We start from the raw sequence: 15,814 nt of genomic DNA, 5'->3' as shown, positions 1-15,814 counted from the left end.
TTGCACCCAGGCATCTTCACTTGTTTGCAAGTGGCCGATAGCAAAATGCACCTAGCAAATTTCAGACACCTACCTTAAAGTAATGTTAGGTTACTATCTTGGCTACCCTGCCCTGCACTGCTGGAGGAGACTCTTGAGAGTCCCATGGACTGCAAGAAGATGAAACCTATCCATTCTGAAGGAAATCACTGAGTGCTCACTGGAAGGACAGATCCTGAAGCTGAGATTCCAATACTTTAGCCACCTCAGGAGAAGAGAAGACTCCCTGGGAAAGACCCTGATGTTGGGAAAGATGGAGGGCATAAGGAGAAGGGGATGACAGAGAACAAGATGGTTGGACAGTGTTCTCAAAGCTACCAGCATGAGTTTGACCAAACTGCGGGAGGCAGTGGAAGACAGGGGTGCCTGGCATGCTCTGGTCCATGGGGTCACGAAGAGTCGGACACGACAAAACGACTAAACAACAACAAGTTACTGTGTCTCAGAATGAGTGCTATGCAGTGCTTTTTTGGGGGTACGCAGGGGTACGGACACCCCTAAATATTTTGTGAATCTTTGTACTTTTGTCCATTTACTGTATTTCTCCTGATTTGAACTATAAAATGGTGGTTTTCCTGAGTCAAAAGGAGAGTACCCCTGAACATTTTTTTAGGGGGAAAAAAGAAGAAGCACTGGTGCTATGATATGCTTCTGCATTAGTATATCTGAACATAACTGTGAGAACCATTTTCGGAAGATCAACCACGCCAGTATTCTTCTGGTCCAGAAAATGTGTGGCTAACTTGCATGTTGTGGGCTACCCAGATAAAGAGGTCCACCACTTCTCCAAACCATTTTCTTTTCTTAGCTTTGTCTTGCTTGCACCTTCTCCAAAGCTGTTACACATTTAGACATTTTAAAAGGATTATGCATAGCATGCAGTTATGCATATTAAAGGAGCCTTTTAAAGTTCAGCCACTACTGCAAATCTATAATGTGTTTCTTTTCACATCTCGGAGACCTGCATTGCGTCTTAAGGAATGTGAAGTGATATTCTTACAGTTTCTAGAAATATGCCTAATTCAGAATTGCCTTTTTTTCTTTCTTGACTAAGGTGCCCTACTTGCAAATCCATCCATGCATAAATCCAAAGACAGATCTGCTTGATTGTCTTCATTGCAGATTCTTATGGCGATTAGTCTTTTTAAACAGTTTACTCTAGATTATCTCTTGTCATATTTCATTTCATACACACAAGCCACCTTGTCTCTCCCCCAAAAGCAATTCTCCTGGTGTTCCCTCCACCATCACATCCACACTTGTGTCTCTTTATCTATCACTAGAAGAAGAAGAGTATGGATTTGATATCCCGCTTTATCACTACCCTAAGGAGTCTCAAAGCGGCTAACATTCTCCTTTCCCTCCCTCCCCCACAACAAACACTCTGTGAGGTGAGTGGGGCTGAGAGACTTCAGAGAAGTGTGACTGGCCCAAGGTCACCCAGCAGCTGTGGAGGCGTGGGGATGCAAACCCAGTTCACCTGATTACGAGTCCACCGCTCTTAACCACTACACCACACTGGCTCACCACACCACAGGATAGACCCCAGATCCTGAGTTTGAACTTGAGCAAAATGGACAACCACAAAATAAAACACTAGTATTTGGGGGGGGGGGACACACCAGTTATTTTCCCAGACACTTTTTTAAAAAAGCAACTCAGATGGACGGCCAGCAGATAGATTGCGATCTACTGGTAGATTGTAGGGTGTCTGTGACAGATTGCGGGAGATCGCAGGACCCCTCCCACCCCTCCCCAAAAACAACTATGATTTGCCAAAAAAGCTCAACAACTTTACAACTTTGACTTTCTAAAAAAGCTCAACAATTTTGGTCAATTTTGTTATAGTGGGAGTAGATCGTGGTCTCTTGGAAGTTGGACAAGCCTGGACTATATAATTTGCTAATTCCTGAGTTAATAAACTTTGCTTCCCAAAATTAAGGGCCGTAATCTGGTTACCTGTTTGTGCTATCCATTTGCTTTTGTAGTGGGTAAAAAGCAAGAATCAAAAAGCAAGATGGCAGCACAAAGTTGATCACGTTCGCTTCAGACAATGGCAGGAGGTGCTGCAAGGCCGCCTCAGTGGCTGCTCTCAGATAATGGAATTCTCTCCTCCTTGTTGTCCCTCTTCTGGCAGGTGAAGACCTTGTTTTTCCAACAGACTTGTGGGAATGGGCAACTTTTAATGAAAAGACTAGTGCCGTGCTGTTTTTATTGTTATTATTCGTGTGTTTTTAAAAGTCTCTCTCTGTATAGTTTTAAATGTATCGATGCTTTATTGTTTTTAAATTATTGTTTCCTTCTAGGTATTCAGCTGTTTCTGTTTTTATCCGTAAGCCACCTTGAGTCCCTATCAGGGGAAAAGCTAGAGTAGTAATAATAATAGTAATAATAATAATAATAATAATAATAATAATAATAATAATAATAATAATAATAATAATAATAATGGTCTTTAAGTTCCCCCTTAAAGTAATTTGTGGGTATCATGATATTTGTGACCATTTCAGCTGGTGTTGTGGAGTTGAAATAGTTGGTAAAACTCCATCCTCACACTTATGCATTTATCTGTTAACTTGGAATACAACTTTATGCCTTGATTCATATTGCATTTCCTCTATTCTAACAAGAAGATTTCTTAGGGACAGGGTGAGAATGACCACACACACACACACACACACTGTGGGTGTGGGTGTAGATAGGTATATATGTTGGAGATAATTGCTCATGAAATAATATATTACACATCTGAATAATAAACAATATCGTTGGATACCCAAGATACAAATTCTTTGCTAAAACAGGGGCATGCTTATGTTAGTCTAGCCAGGGGGTGAGGGGGAGCCGGGAGAGAGAGAAAGAACAAGAACACTGGATGGTTCCTAAAGGAATTACATAGGATAATAAATAAACTGAATTCCTACTGAACCTTGAATACCAAAGTCAGATTCAGGAGCTGAAGCTAGGAGATAATTTATTTTCTTTTTTCTCTCTCATCCAGCTGGTTTAAATAACTCCTCTGGCAAGGTACCTATGTAATGAGATACCAAATGAGAATTATTCTCTTCAAGTGGAGGCACTGAGATTGAGAAATGACATATAATTGCATCTTAGCTGTGTGGCTTGTTTTTTAATTATTGTTAATTTCACTCTAGTGGCCACTGTCAACTTGCTAGACCAGGTCCTTAGTATGTAATTCCTGTACTTATCTGCTTTCTGTGCAGATAAATGATACAAAGGAAGCACGATTAACATATTTTTAAAAAATCAAAAATCTGGGGCAACAGATTTATTGCCTTGATGTGGTTACTCAGGAAGGTTTTTCCTTAGCATATTGTTTGTCTTCCCATGCTGCAATGGTGAAGACAACCCTCTATGGGAGTAACATCGCTAAACTAGTAAGAGTTAATCTGATCTGGACACAGTGCTATTTTTATAGAAAAGAGGTTCCCTTATAATGGCAATAGTGCCCACCTGAGAGCTGCCAGAACTGAGTTCTGGTCATAGGTGGTGGTCCCGGGGCCCTGGGTGCCCAGGCACCCACAAAATTCCCCATGAAGTATTGGGAAATTTTAGAACAGGATGGAGATAAGTTTAAACTACAAAGTCAGGAGAAATTGAAGCATAAAGTAGAAAATTGGTTCCAATATCGCCAAATATTGGAATTTTTTAAACAGGACAGGAAAGTCGGTTTCCAGGTGGAAAAATCAAAATTAGAAACTGAACTGTTAGAACCCAATACTAAGAATTTATCTAGAATGTACAACTTGTTGTTGAAATGGAACACACAGGATGAAACAGTTAAATCGGCTATGATTAAGTGGGCTCAGGATGTTGGACATAACATTATGTCAGCTGACTGGGAATGGTTATGGAACACCGGTATAAAATTTACGGCATGTAACGCCTTAAAGGAAAACATTATGAAAATGGTATACAGGTGGTACATGACCCCAGTCAAGCTGGCAAAAATATATCATCTGCCCGATAACAAATGTTGGAAGTGTAAAGAGACTGAAGGTACCTTTTATCACCTTTGGTGGACATGCCCGAAGATTAAGGCCTTCTGGGAAATGATCTATAATGAAATGAAAAAGGTACTTAAATGTACTTTTCCTAAAAAACCAGAGGCCTTTCTCTTGGGCATTGTCGGTCAATTGGTGACAAAGAAGGATAGAGCTTTTTTCATGTATGCCACAACAGCAGCAAGAATACTTATCGCAAAGTATTGGAAGACACAAGATCTACCCACTTTGGAAGAATGGCAGATGAAAGTGATGGACTATATGACACTGGCCGAGATGACAGGCAGAATCCGTGACCAACGAAAAGAGACGGTGGAAGAAGAATGGAGAAAATTTAAAAGCTATCTTAAGGACTACTATAAACTTAATGAATGCTAAAATGTCGTGGTTTCTAGAAACAAAGGGGTACAGGGATATAAGGTCAGAGTATAAGAGAGGACTAAGATGATCGAGATTAGAAAGTAACAATTGGGAGTTGCTAGTTGAACCATGGACATTGGGATGCAGAGAGGGGGGGTATGGGGAAGTCCTAGAAAAGAGGTTTATGAAAATATGTTTGAAACTATACGTGTATGTTTGTCATTTTTAGTGTTTGTTTGTTTTTCTTAAAAATGCTGTAAAACCAATAAAAATTTTATATAAAAAAAAAAACAAAATTCCCCATGAAGGGGCCAGGCACCCACAAATTTTGGTGCCAGGGCCACGCACACCGCATGGCACCCACAACCCTGGGCTCTCATGGTTGCAAAGCCAAGGTGGCACTCCTGGTTCTGGTGAGTTCTGGCTGGGGGAAAAAAGCCCTGTCTGGACAATATATTATTATTATATTATTGGCTTGGAGCCTTTTGGAAAAGATGTATGAGATTTTGAGGGCAGAAGGCCGACAGAAAGGACATAAGAATAGTTTGGTCAACATTACAACGGAGGTGTCTAATCTTCTTTGGAAGCCGTTTGTGGTTGAAACTGCACTCACTTGAGCTGAGCTGTTTCTTTTTAACCTCTCAGCATTTGTTACTGCTTATGTAGCGTGGGTGCTGTGGTCTAAACCACAGAGCCTAGGGCTTGCCGATCAGAAGATTGGCAGTTCAAATCCCCGCGACGGGGTGAGCTCCCATTGCTCAGTCCCTGCTCCTGCCAACCTAGCAGTTCGAAAGCACCTCAAAGTGCAAGTAGATAAATAGGTACCGCTCTGGCAGGAAGGTAAATGGCGTTTCCGTGCGCTGCTCTGGTTCGCCAGTCATGCTGGCCACTTGACCCGGAAGCTGTACGCCGGCTCTCTCGGCAAGTAAAGTGAGATGAGATGAGCGCTGCAACTCCAGAGTTAGTCACGACTGGACCTAATGGTCAGGGGTCCCTTTACCTTTACCTTTATGATTAGCTCAATTTTAAAATTGTTTCTCTTTCTACCCACACCATCTTGCTTGTAATAGTAATAAAAATAGGAATGAGCTGACTTGCCCGACGAGGAGCCTTTGAGTGTCAGCCAATGTGAGAATATGGCTGTGTAGCTGGACCTCATGGCTGTTTCACCTTCACAGAGCACTTTATGAGGAGCAGCGATTTGCAGTTGAAAGGGAGGGGGGAGGGTGCTTGACACTTTCCCTCGCAGTCCCATTTTCCTTTGAAACACTTTCTCCCCTGCCCACAGTTGCATGCCAAGGGTGAGATGGAGAATTTGATGGAGAGAACTTGAGATGAATGCTGGTAACAGGGTTAAATCACAGGTTCCTCTCCTGCTCATTCTGTGCTGATCATCTCATCCTGAGGCTGCTTTTGCAAGGGAACCATTGTAAACAGCCACATTGTAATGTTACCTGGTTTTTTTGCCTAAGTACTTGCACAAGCCTTATCATTTGATTTGCCAGAGCTGGTATGTAGCGCATGTACTGAGATCCAGACTTCCTCTGTTCAAATTTCAGCCATGAGCTAATTGGGTAACCTAGATAGTCACAATGTAATTTGTTTCTGCATGCCTCATGCAAAGCTGTTAATAAATGAAATAATTATGTTGTTGTTGTTTAGTCGTTTAGTCATGTCTTCGTGACCCCATGGACCAGAGCACGCCAGGCACTCCTGTCTTCCACTGCCTCCCGCAGTTTGGTCAGACTTATGCTGGTAGCTTCAAGAACACTATCCAACCATCTCGTCCTCTGTTGTCCCCTTCTCCTTGTGCCCTCCATCTTTCCCAACATCAGGGTCTTTTCCAGGGAGTCTTCTCTTCTCCTGAGGTGGCCAAAATATTGGAGCCTCAGCTTCAGGATCTGTCCTTCCAGTGAGCACTCAGGGCTGATTTCCTTCAGAATAGATAGGTTTGATCTTCTTGCAGTCCATGGGACTCTCAAGAGTCTCCTCCAGCACCATAATTCAAAAGCACAAATTCTTCGGCGAATAATTATAATACAGTGATAATATATAATAATATGAGCTACTATCTATCATTGTATGGAATGCTGAGTTAATCCAAGTCCTTTGAGTACACAAAGAAAGCTGCCTATATAAATCCAAAGGAGTACTATCAATTTCGAATCTCCCTGTATACGTTAGCTGTTGGTGCTGAACAGTTGTCACCAATATCGCAAACTGAAGTTTATTGTCGATAACAGAGGTTGGTAAACTTAAGGTCCGCCTTCAGCAGTAAACAATTCTCTTAGCACCCTGTTTGAGACTCCTGAGCACATGTTCGTTTATTTGTAGAGGATACTTTTACCAAAAGTAATTACCCCAATAAACACTAATGAAGTGGGTGTTTATATTGGAAGTCACAGGAACATTTCCCAAGGGTGGGGAGGCTTTTATAAGGTCTCAGGGTTAATCTAAAACACAGTGCTTTCATACCTTGTCCGCAGATATCTGTAGGGGTTTTTAAAAAGTTGCTTGAAAATTCCGTCCTGGTCCCCAACCAACTGCCCCATGATGATAGATAGAAATTAATCAACATTCAATAATTGAAACAATGGTTAGTTAAATACAGCCTGATTCTTCAAGGGGAGTTCTGCCCATTCCAAAACAGATGGAATTCCTAGTTCAGAATCTGCTTGTCTCCTGACTAGGGACAGTTTGCATCTAAATATGAACTCATCAAAGGTGCAGTTCATAGAATCATAGAATCATAGAGTTGGAAGAGACCACAAGGGCCATCGAGTCCAACCCCCTGCCAAGCAGGAAACACCATCAGAGCACTCCTGACATATGGTTGTCAAGCCTCTGCTTAAAGACCTCCAAAGAAGGAGACTCCACCACACTCCTTGGCAGCAAATTCCACCGTCGAACAGCTCTTACAGTCAGGAAGTTCTTCCTAATGTTTAGGTGGAATCTTCTTAGTTCCTGAACCAAGACACAAACCAAAAGACAGCTCTCCTTTGAACTTCACGCTTCTCCGAATTCTGTGATGCAGAATGTGTAAAAAGGCGAATCTCCGTAAAAGCGGTATACACAACTGCAATTTGGGGGAAATAGCTTGCAAAAATTATTGCACAGGGCTGCAGCTTAAAACTCCTTTTTTACCTAAATATCTGATTGTATGGCTGAACTATGTATCATTCAGCTAAATGATATTGCTGGGTTGATCAAGCAAAAGAGGATGGGTGAGACTTGTCATCATTACAGCATGTACGGAAATTGTTATCTTCCGTGACTCAATGGATCTTATGTATCATGTTCCATACTGTCCATATACTTTGAATGAGATAAATTATCAGGGCTTTCCAAACTTGGGTCTCCAGCTGTTTTGGGACTACAGTTCCCATCACCCCCTGACCACTGATCCTGCTAGCTAGGGATGATGGGAGTTGTAGTCTAAAAACAGCTGGAAGCTCAAGTTTGGGAAACCCTGAATTAGGTGGTCAGCAAATTCGTGTGCATGACAAGGCTATGGAATAGATTTTTTAAAAAATGAAGCAACTAGGACTAAAAAATAGACATTAGTTTGAAAACAAAGTTTCAGCCTTAGGCCCAGAACTAACCTTTTCATTTTCCGTTACCTGTTTAAAGCCTTGTAGATGAAATGTTGCTTCTCATTTTGCGGCGGGTGTGTGCATTCTTATACTTCTTTTTCTCCATGCCCTTATCCACTTTGCCAGTATTCCTTTAGCAAGACATAAATACCGCCGCGATGTGACAATGAACAGCTTTAATAACTGCGTTAATTGGCCTGCTCAGAGCTCTTTCTGTAGGAACCTCACTTCCTTTGCTGAAGGTTTAAACTGAAAACCAGTCATTAGAAGACAATATTGAAACAAATATTTTATACCCAACAGTTATATTTTGTATACCACTGTTGTTGTTGTTATAAATAATCCAGAGCTATAGTTGAGGGTGGCTTCTTTCATGCAGGAGATGGGACTTCGTGAAAGCAAACATGGGCCCCGATTCTGTTAGATAGTTGTGCTAGCACAACAGGGCTTCTCTCTTCTCCTCTTGCGCCCCCCATTGCCTATGGATGACCAGGAGAATCCCCTGAACAGCCCATGGGAGGAAAGAGAAGGGAGATCATTCCATGGGCCAAGTAGAAACGCTTGTGCTGATGGATGATCATAATTATAATTGACTTTATATTTATTCATGTGCTGAATATGGTATTAAAGTTCCAAAAATTTTATCACAGGCAGACCTGTACAACTGGTTGCAGAGGAGGGCAACCAAAATGGTCAAAGGCCTGGAAACGATGCCTTATGAGGAACAGCTAAGGGAGCTGGGCATGTTTAGCCTGGAGAAGAGGAGGTTAAGGGGTGATATGATAGCTATGTTCAAATATATAAAAGGATGTCATATAGAGGAGGGAGAAAGGTTGTTTTCTGCTGCTCCAGAGAAGCGGACACGGGGCAATGGATCCAAACTACAAGAAAGAAGATTCCACCTAAACATTAGGAAGAACTTCCTGACAGTAAGAGCTGTTGATGGAGGGCACCCTTGTTGTACATGGAATCCCATGGCATAAAGTTGGCCTTTCTCAAGAGAACATGGTCGTTTCGTTCCTTAATCAATCACCCATCACCGCTAATGTCATCTTAAAATAAGTTGCAAAAAGTTTTGGCCGTCTTTTCAAAGAATGGTTGTAAGAAGCTAGAATGAATGAGATGAAACCTTTTCAAAGCGAAGGAAATGAAATATGTTTTGGGGTTCTTTGCAGAGACGGATGTTAATAAACTAAATGATGGCTTTGGACTTCGTGGACAAATAGAACACAAGTTGAGCTTTATTCGAAAGAATGTACCAAAAGATGTGAAGCTTGTGCTCATTGGCCATTCCATCGGTGCCTACATGATCATTGAAATGATGAAGCGCGCACAAGATGTGGAGGTATGTCAGAGATGCCTGAACTTGTTGACCTCTTGCCATCCCCTCCCCTCCCCTTGACCCTTCTCCACACAATGTGTAATTTTCTAGCAACTGTTTTCGTTTGCTCAAGATGGGCTGAGAAATCTGTTGGTTTATTTGATAGTTTTGGTAATGCTTTTGCTGATATTTAGTGCAGACGCCTGATGATCTGATGATTAAAGGTAAAGGGACCCCTGACCATTATGTCCAGTCGTGGCCGACTCTGGGGTTGTGGCGCTCATCTCGCTTTATTGGCCGAGGGAGCCGGCGTACAGCTTCCGGGTCATGTGGCCAGCATGACTAAGCCACTTCTGGCAAACCAGAGCAGCACACAGAAACGCCGTTTACCTTCCCGCCGGAGCGGTACCTATTTATCTACTTGCACTTTGACATGCTTTCAAACTGCTAGGTTGGCAGGAGCAGGGACTGAGCAACGGGAGCTCACCCCATCAGGGGGATTTGAACCGCCGACCTTCTGATTGGCAAGTCCTAGGCTCTGTGGTTTAACCCACAGCGCCACCCACATCCCGATCTAATGATTACGTAGGATATAAATGCGAAAAAGTTGACATCACAATCTGTAAACGATTATTATTACTATTGCTATTTATTCCATTTATATACAGTGGTACCTTGGGTTACAAACACCTCGGGTTACAAACACTTTGGGTTACAGACTCTGCTAACCCGGAAGTATTATCTCAGGTTAAGAACTTTACCTCAGGATGAGAACAGAAATCGCGCGGCGGTGGCGCGGCAGCACCAGAAGGCCCATTAGCTAAAGTGGTACCTCAGGTTAAGAACGGTTTCTGGTTGCACTCAAAGGTTAGGATTAACCCTTTTGTGGTAACTGAGCTTGCAAACAGGACTGACCTATTTTTTATTTATTTGTGTTGCATTTTTTTTTAAAAAAAACCTTATTATTTATTTATTTTACTTATTTCAGAACTTATTTTCCTTATTTCATAATGGATTGAGGTTGAATCCCAACAAGATGAAAGTGCTGTTTCTTGGGGACAGGTGTGGGGGGGGGGTTCCCTGGCCCTGAATGAGGTGACACCTTGGGGTTATTTTGGACACACAACTGCCCATGGAAGTGCAGGTTAATTCTGGGTCCAGGGCAGCTGTCTACCAGCTCCATTTGGTATGCCAGCTGAGACTCTAGCTGCCTGAGCAATGTCTCACCAGAATGGTACATGCCCTAGTTATCTCCCACTTGAACTACTGCTATGCACTCTTCGTGGGACTACCTTTTAAGGTAACCCGGAAACTACAACTAATCAAGAATGCAGCATCTAGACTGGTGACTGCGAACGGCCGCTGGGACCATATAACATCAGTCCTGAAGTATCTTCATTGGCTCCCGGTATGTTTCCAAGCACAATTCACAGTGTAGGTGCTGACCTTTAAAGCCCTAAATGGCCTCAGCCCAGTATACTGGAAGGAGCATCTCCACCCCCATCCTTCATCCCAGAAACTGAATTCCAGCTCCGACGGCCTTCTGGCGGTTTCCTCACTGTGAGAAGTGAGGTTACAAGGAACCAGGCAGAGGGCCTTCTCGGTAGTGGCGCCTGCCCTATGGATGTCAGATGTCAAGGAAATAAACAACTATCTGACTTTTAGAAAACATTTGAAGGCAGCCCTGTTTAGGGAAGTTTTTAATGTTTGATGTTTTGTCGTGTTTTTAATATTCCTTTGGGAGCCGCCCAGCGTGGCTGGTGCAACCCAGTCCTATGGGCGGGGTACAAATAATAATTAGTAGTAGTATAACCTGTAAACACCATTTGAATGTAAAACAGACAAACAGGCAACCCTCAAAGCAGCTTACATGGAACCCTGGGCAGTGAACATGTCATTACCAGTGCTTACTCATCCAAGCTCTGACCAGATCTACAAAACAGTGTATCATGACCATATCCTATATTTTGTACATAATACATGATGGTCAGTCCAACTAGAAAGCTTAGGTTTCCACAAAAGAGTTGTTTTTGTAACCCTCAGGGGGTAGGGAAGTTAATGATTACATTCAATATTAAGCAGTGGAGTAAACTAGAAAATAAGAATGCTTCTTTGGCCAGGATATTTTGCTCACATAGTACTACCTGGTTTCAATTATATTTGAATGGTTGAGTTGCCTTTTCTCTCTCTTTTACCTGGCTCCATGGATGCTGCTGGCAGAGTAATGATTTGCTAGTGTGTTGAAACTATAAGGTATGTTTAGGACACTTTGAGAGAGCCCAGTGTGCTTGAAGTTAACTTACGACACGCCGCATTTAAGATGTGCTCAACAATAGAAAATATTTGTGTAAGCCAAATTGTTACGCAAGTCCTGTCCCTTTGCCAGAAATAAGTTAGCTGTTATGTTTTATGACATATGAAGTGTGATAATAAGAAACTTGTGTTTCTGTCTCTTTTCTTATTGTTACTGGAATATTTTATTCCCAGTAGAGCTCAAGCTCATATGTGTAGTTTAGTAGCTGGATCATTTGTTTGTGTGTTTGTGAGTGCTTTCACTATATTCCTTTATTATAGTATTCCAGTTTTGGTTTAGTCTTAAATGCACTGTGGGTTTGTTTGTTTTTGTTTTGTTTTTTTTAAGCTGCTGCATTTTAATTTTCTGAACTAGAATGTAACATTATTTTAGTCACTCTCTAGGTTTCTCTAATCATTGCATTACAGTGGTACCTCTAGATGCGAATGGGATCCGTTCCGGAGCCCCATTCGCATCTTACTTACCATATCTACATGGGGGGCATTTGTACACTAGAGTTGCACAGTCTATACACTTCGGAATGGGGATGCGCAAATGAAGCTTCCATGCAACGAGGTTTACACAGGGTTGCCATAATTTGAAGAGCAAAAAAGAGGACAAACTTGCAGACTCCAACCATACCAGCTGAAATTCCCCTTACCACAAATGCACCTTCTGCTAAAGGTGCAGAAGCTCCGCCTTCTCACCTGGCGATGCGACTCCAGATTCCCCCGGTCCTCTCTCATTCCCTAAAATCAAAGCCTTCCTAGCCCTTTTTAAAAAAACATTTTTTATTAATTTTCCGTTTAAACATATATAATCACATCATTATTATCCACTTTAACCTCTTTAGAGCCTATCGACTTCCTTCCCTCCCACCTCTTGGCTTTCAAAATTAACCTTTATATCACAGCATTTTCTATATTTTCCAATTCTAATATCACAAAATACCTCAAAATTTAAATAAATATGGAAAGGTAAAAAAATTCTCATTACAAATCTTCAGATAACCCTACTAGTGTTAATTGCTTACAACTGATCTTTCAAATATTGTATAAATTTACTCGTCTTTTTGGAATACTTGATCGTGCTGGTTTCAGATTTTCCCCGTCAGCTTTGCCAGTTGTGCAAAGTCCATTATTTTCATCTGCCCCTCCTCTTTTGTTGGTACCAAAGCCTTCCTATCCCTTAGTAGAAGTCGTTTCCCCCAGCTGCTGGCGACTCCTTGTGCATCGTCCTTGCCCCACACAAAGGCCCCACAGCCCCGCTTCCTCCTCCCTCCTCCCTCTCCGCTTTCCAGGGCCTCTGGCCCACCCTCTCCAGACAAACCCAGGGACCCTCTTTCCGCACAAACCCTAGCTTTTAGCACACAGCATACTGCACGTCCTTCCCCATACGCCCCTTGCAGCGCCGATTGTTCCAAGCATCCATGACCAACCCTCGTGCATCTCCCCCCCCACCACTACGCAAGGACCCGTTCACACTCCTGCCCACCTGCTGTCCCCTCAATCAGTCACTGATATTCCTCCACGCACCACAGTCTCCTCCTCGTGACCGGGATCCAAGCAGCTACCCCCGCCCGCTGCCCCTGCCCCTTCCTCCTGCCAACCTATTTTCAGTTCTGCTCCCTCTCTCTCAGGCCTCCATCCTCTTTATCCTGCCACCACCGCTGCTGTTGTTATCTCCAGCCCCTGCCACCTCCGTTGCTTGCCTGCCTGCGTTCCCTTGCCGCCGCCACCAGGCCAGTCAACAAAACAAAACCCCCAAAACTGACATTTTACTGTATTTTAAAAATCCTCCCAGAAAGAACTTTTAAGCATGAAAAAGAGGATGTATCCGGGAAAATCCGGTTGTATGGCAACCCTAGGTTTATCATCATCATCATCATCACCCTCATTGCTATTATTTATTCAACTTGTACACCGCCCTATACCCGGAGGCCTCAGGGTGGTTCACAACAAGACCACAACATATAAAATCAAACCAAAAGCAATAACCCAATAATATTCCCCCGCCCGCCCGCCCCCCAAAGAGCCACATTTTAAAAGGGTATAGGATGTTGATCAGGTCAACCAAAGGCCTGGTTAAAAAGGAATGTTTTTGCCTGGCGTCTAAAGGTGTACAATGAAGGCGCCAGGTGAACTTCACTGGGGAAAGCATTCCACAGATGGGGAGCCACTGCAGAGAAGGCCCCTTCTTGTGTTGACACCCTACGGACCTCTTGAGGAGGAGGCACACGAAGGAGGGCCTCAGAAGATGATCTCAGGGACCGGGTAGGTTCATATGGGAAGAGGCGGTTTACACCTCTAAGGCCTCGTGAAAACAGGACATCCAACAAGTGGGTATCGTCATGTCATTGATCATGACATCAGAGCTCTTGCTGCTGCTGTTAGGATAATCCCGGCTTCTCTTTGCGGTACTTTAATCCAGATAAGGAAGGATGGGTGTGATTTCGTCACATAAATTACTGGTTGCCTGGAGCCAAGGCTTGAAGTATGTCTTCAGCAATGCTTCCACACATTACTTGAAAGCATTCCCGTAACAGAGGCACTGTCTTGCGTCCAAGATTGTGGGTGCCGGGGGTACATTGCGCACATGGGACATCATGCACGTGATGCGTGGTGTAGCATCGTTGAGAGGAGGCCAAGCCCAGAGCACAGAGTGGTGTGGCTTCCTCTCTTGCACTCAGGAGAAGCCAGCCGCTGAACTGCACCATGCTCAGCCTCCTCAACATTGAGGGGCTCCGGCCCCCTGCCAGCAGATATTGGGAGGGGGGGTGGTCCTGGGAGTTGGCACGCCTATCCAGTAGGAAGTTACCGTATTTTTCGCTCCTAAAAAGTAAGGGGAAATGTGTATGTGTTACCAGTGTGGTGTAGTGGTTAAGAGCAGTAGACTCGTAATCTGGTGAACCGGGTTCGCTTCCCAGCTCCTCCACATGCAGCTGCTGGGTGACCTTGGGCTAGTCCCACTTCTCTGAAGTATCTCAGCCTCACTCACCTCACAGGGTGAGGAAGGGAAAGGAGAATGTTAGCCGCTTTGAGACTCCTTTGGGTAGTGATAAAGCGGGATATCAAACCCAAACTACTCCTCCTCTTCTTCGTCTTCTGGAGCGAATGCAGGAGGGAGGCTCTGCTCAGCGCTTCATTTAAAAAGCCGCGTGGAGCTTGGGGGCTTTTCTCCGAGGAGGGAGAAGGGCAGCCCGTCAGTCCCTTCTCCCTCCTCGGGGAAAAGCCCCCAAGAGCCGCACACACGCTAGATGCAGCTCTTTAAAGGGAGCTCGTCTCTTGGGGGCTTTTCCGGGAGGTGGGGGAAGGGGCTGACGGGCTGCCCTCTGTCCCTTCCCAAACCTCCTGGAAAAGCCAACTTCTGATTGGTACAGGCACCCCAGAAACAATAGTCACAAACGTTCGACTTCCAAAAAACGTTCGAAAACTGGAACACTTGCTTCCAGGTTTTCGGCGTTTGGGAGCCAAGGCATTTGAGTACCAAGGCGTTTGAGAACCAAGGTACATTTGTATCACTGTTCCCATGTCTGTCATCAAAGGTGTTAACTGTGTATGTGATCATAGGTCACCTTTTCTCATCAATTAAATTGATTCCTTTTAAAGCCTTGTGATATAACCCAGGCTTAAAGGATTATCCTGCCCTCCTACGTGACTGTCTCCCAGAAACACAGGATCTCATTTTTAAAAATTGTATCACTGCACTCCTTGCGGAGATGCAGAAATACATTTTAAACATGTACCCATTCTTGTGATGCTTGCATAATTTTTCATTTTGGGAAATGGGTAATATTTGAGTGTGAATTGAACCTACTTGTTTCAGTGAAGTGTGAACTCAGTTACGCAGCGATGTTAATTAATGCTAATTATTTAGCTTCCAAACAAGACATATTAAATGTTCGAAAAAGAGAATCCAGTCCCAGCAGCTATTGAATCTCAGTCTGCTTTTTATCTCTTCCACTTGTCATTTTTTTTAAAAAAAATGATGAGAGCTTAAGGTAAATATAAATGAGGCATAATAATAATAATAATAATAATAATAATAATAATAATAAAACCCACCCTTTATCAAAAGATTCCCAAGGTGGTATACAACATTAAAAACACATTACAGAAAGAACATCAGTGATAAAAACATAATAAAATTCCCAAACCACAGTGTAGTTCAAGCATTTGCCTCA

At 43.2% G+C, this 15,814-nt stretch overlaps 1 protein-coding gene across 2 annotated transcripts in view; it reads left to right on the top strand.

Moving 5' to 3' along the window:
- LDAH (lipid droplet associated hydrolase) overlaps positions 1-15,814 on the top strand; it is a 95,165-nt gene that overhangs the window by 22,312 nt on the left and 57,039 nt on the right. For both annotated transcript variants that reach the window (XM_081189201.1, XM_081189202.1), the window contains one exon: positions 9,193-9,362. In XM_081189201.1, coding sequence (XP_081045327.1) covers positions 9,193-9,362 — 170 coding nt within the window. The remainder of the gene's footprint in view (positions 1-9,192; positions 9,363-15,814) is intronic.

The sequence above is a fragment of the Podarcis bocagei genome (genome assembly GCF_964188305.1).
Source record: "Podarcis bocagei genome assembly, chromosome: 3".
Classification (NCBI taxonomy): Eukaryota; Metazoa; Chordata; class Lepidosauria; order Squamata; family Lacertidae; genus Podarcis; species Podarcis bocagei.
The sequence above is the reverse complement of the archived record's forward strand: the minus strand, read 5'-3'. Positions and strand labels throughout refer to the sequence as shown.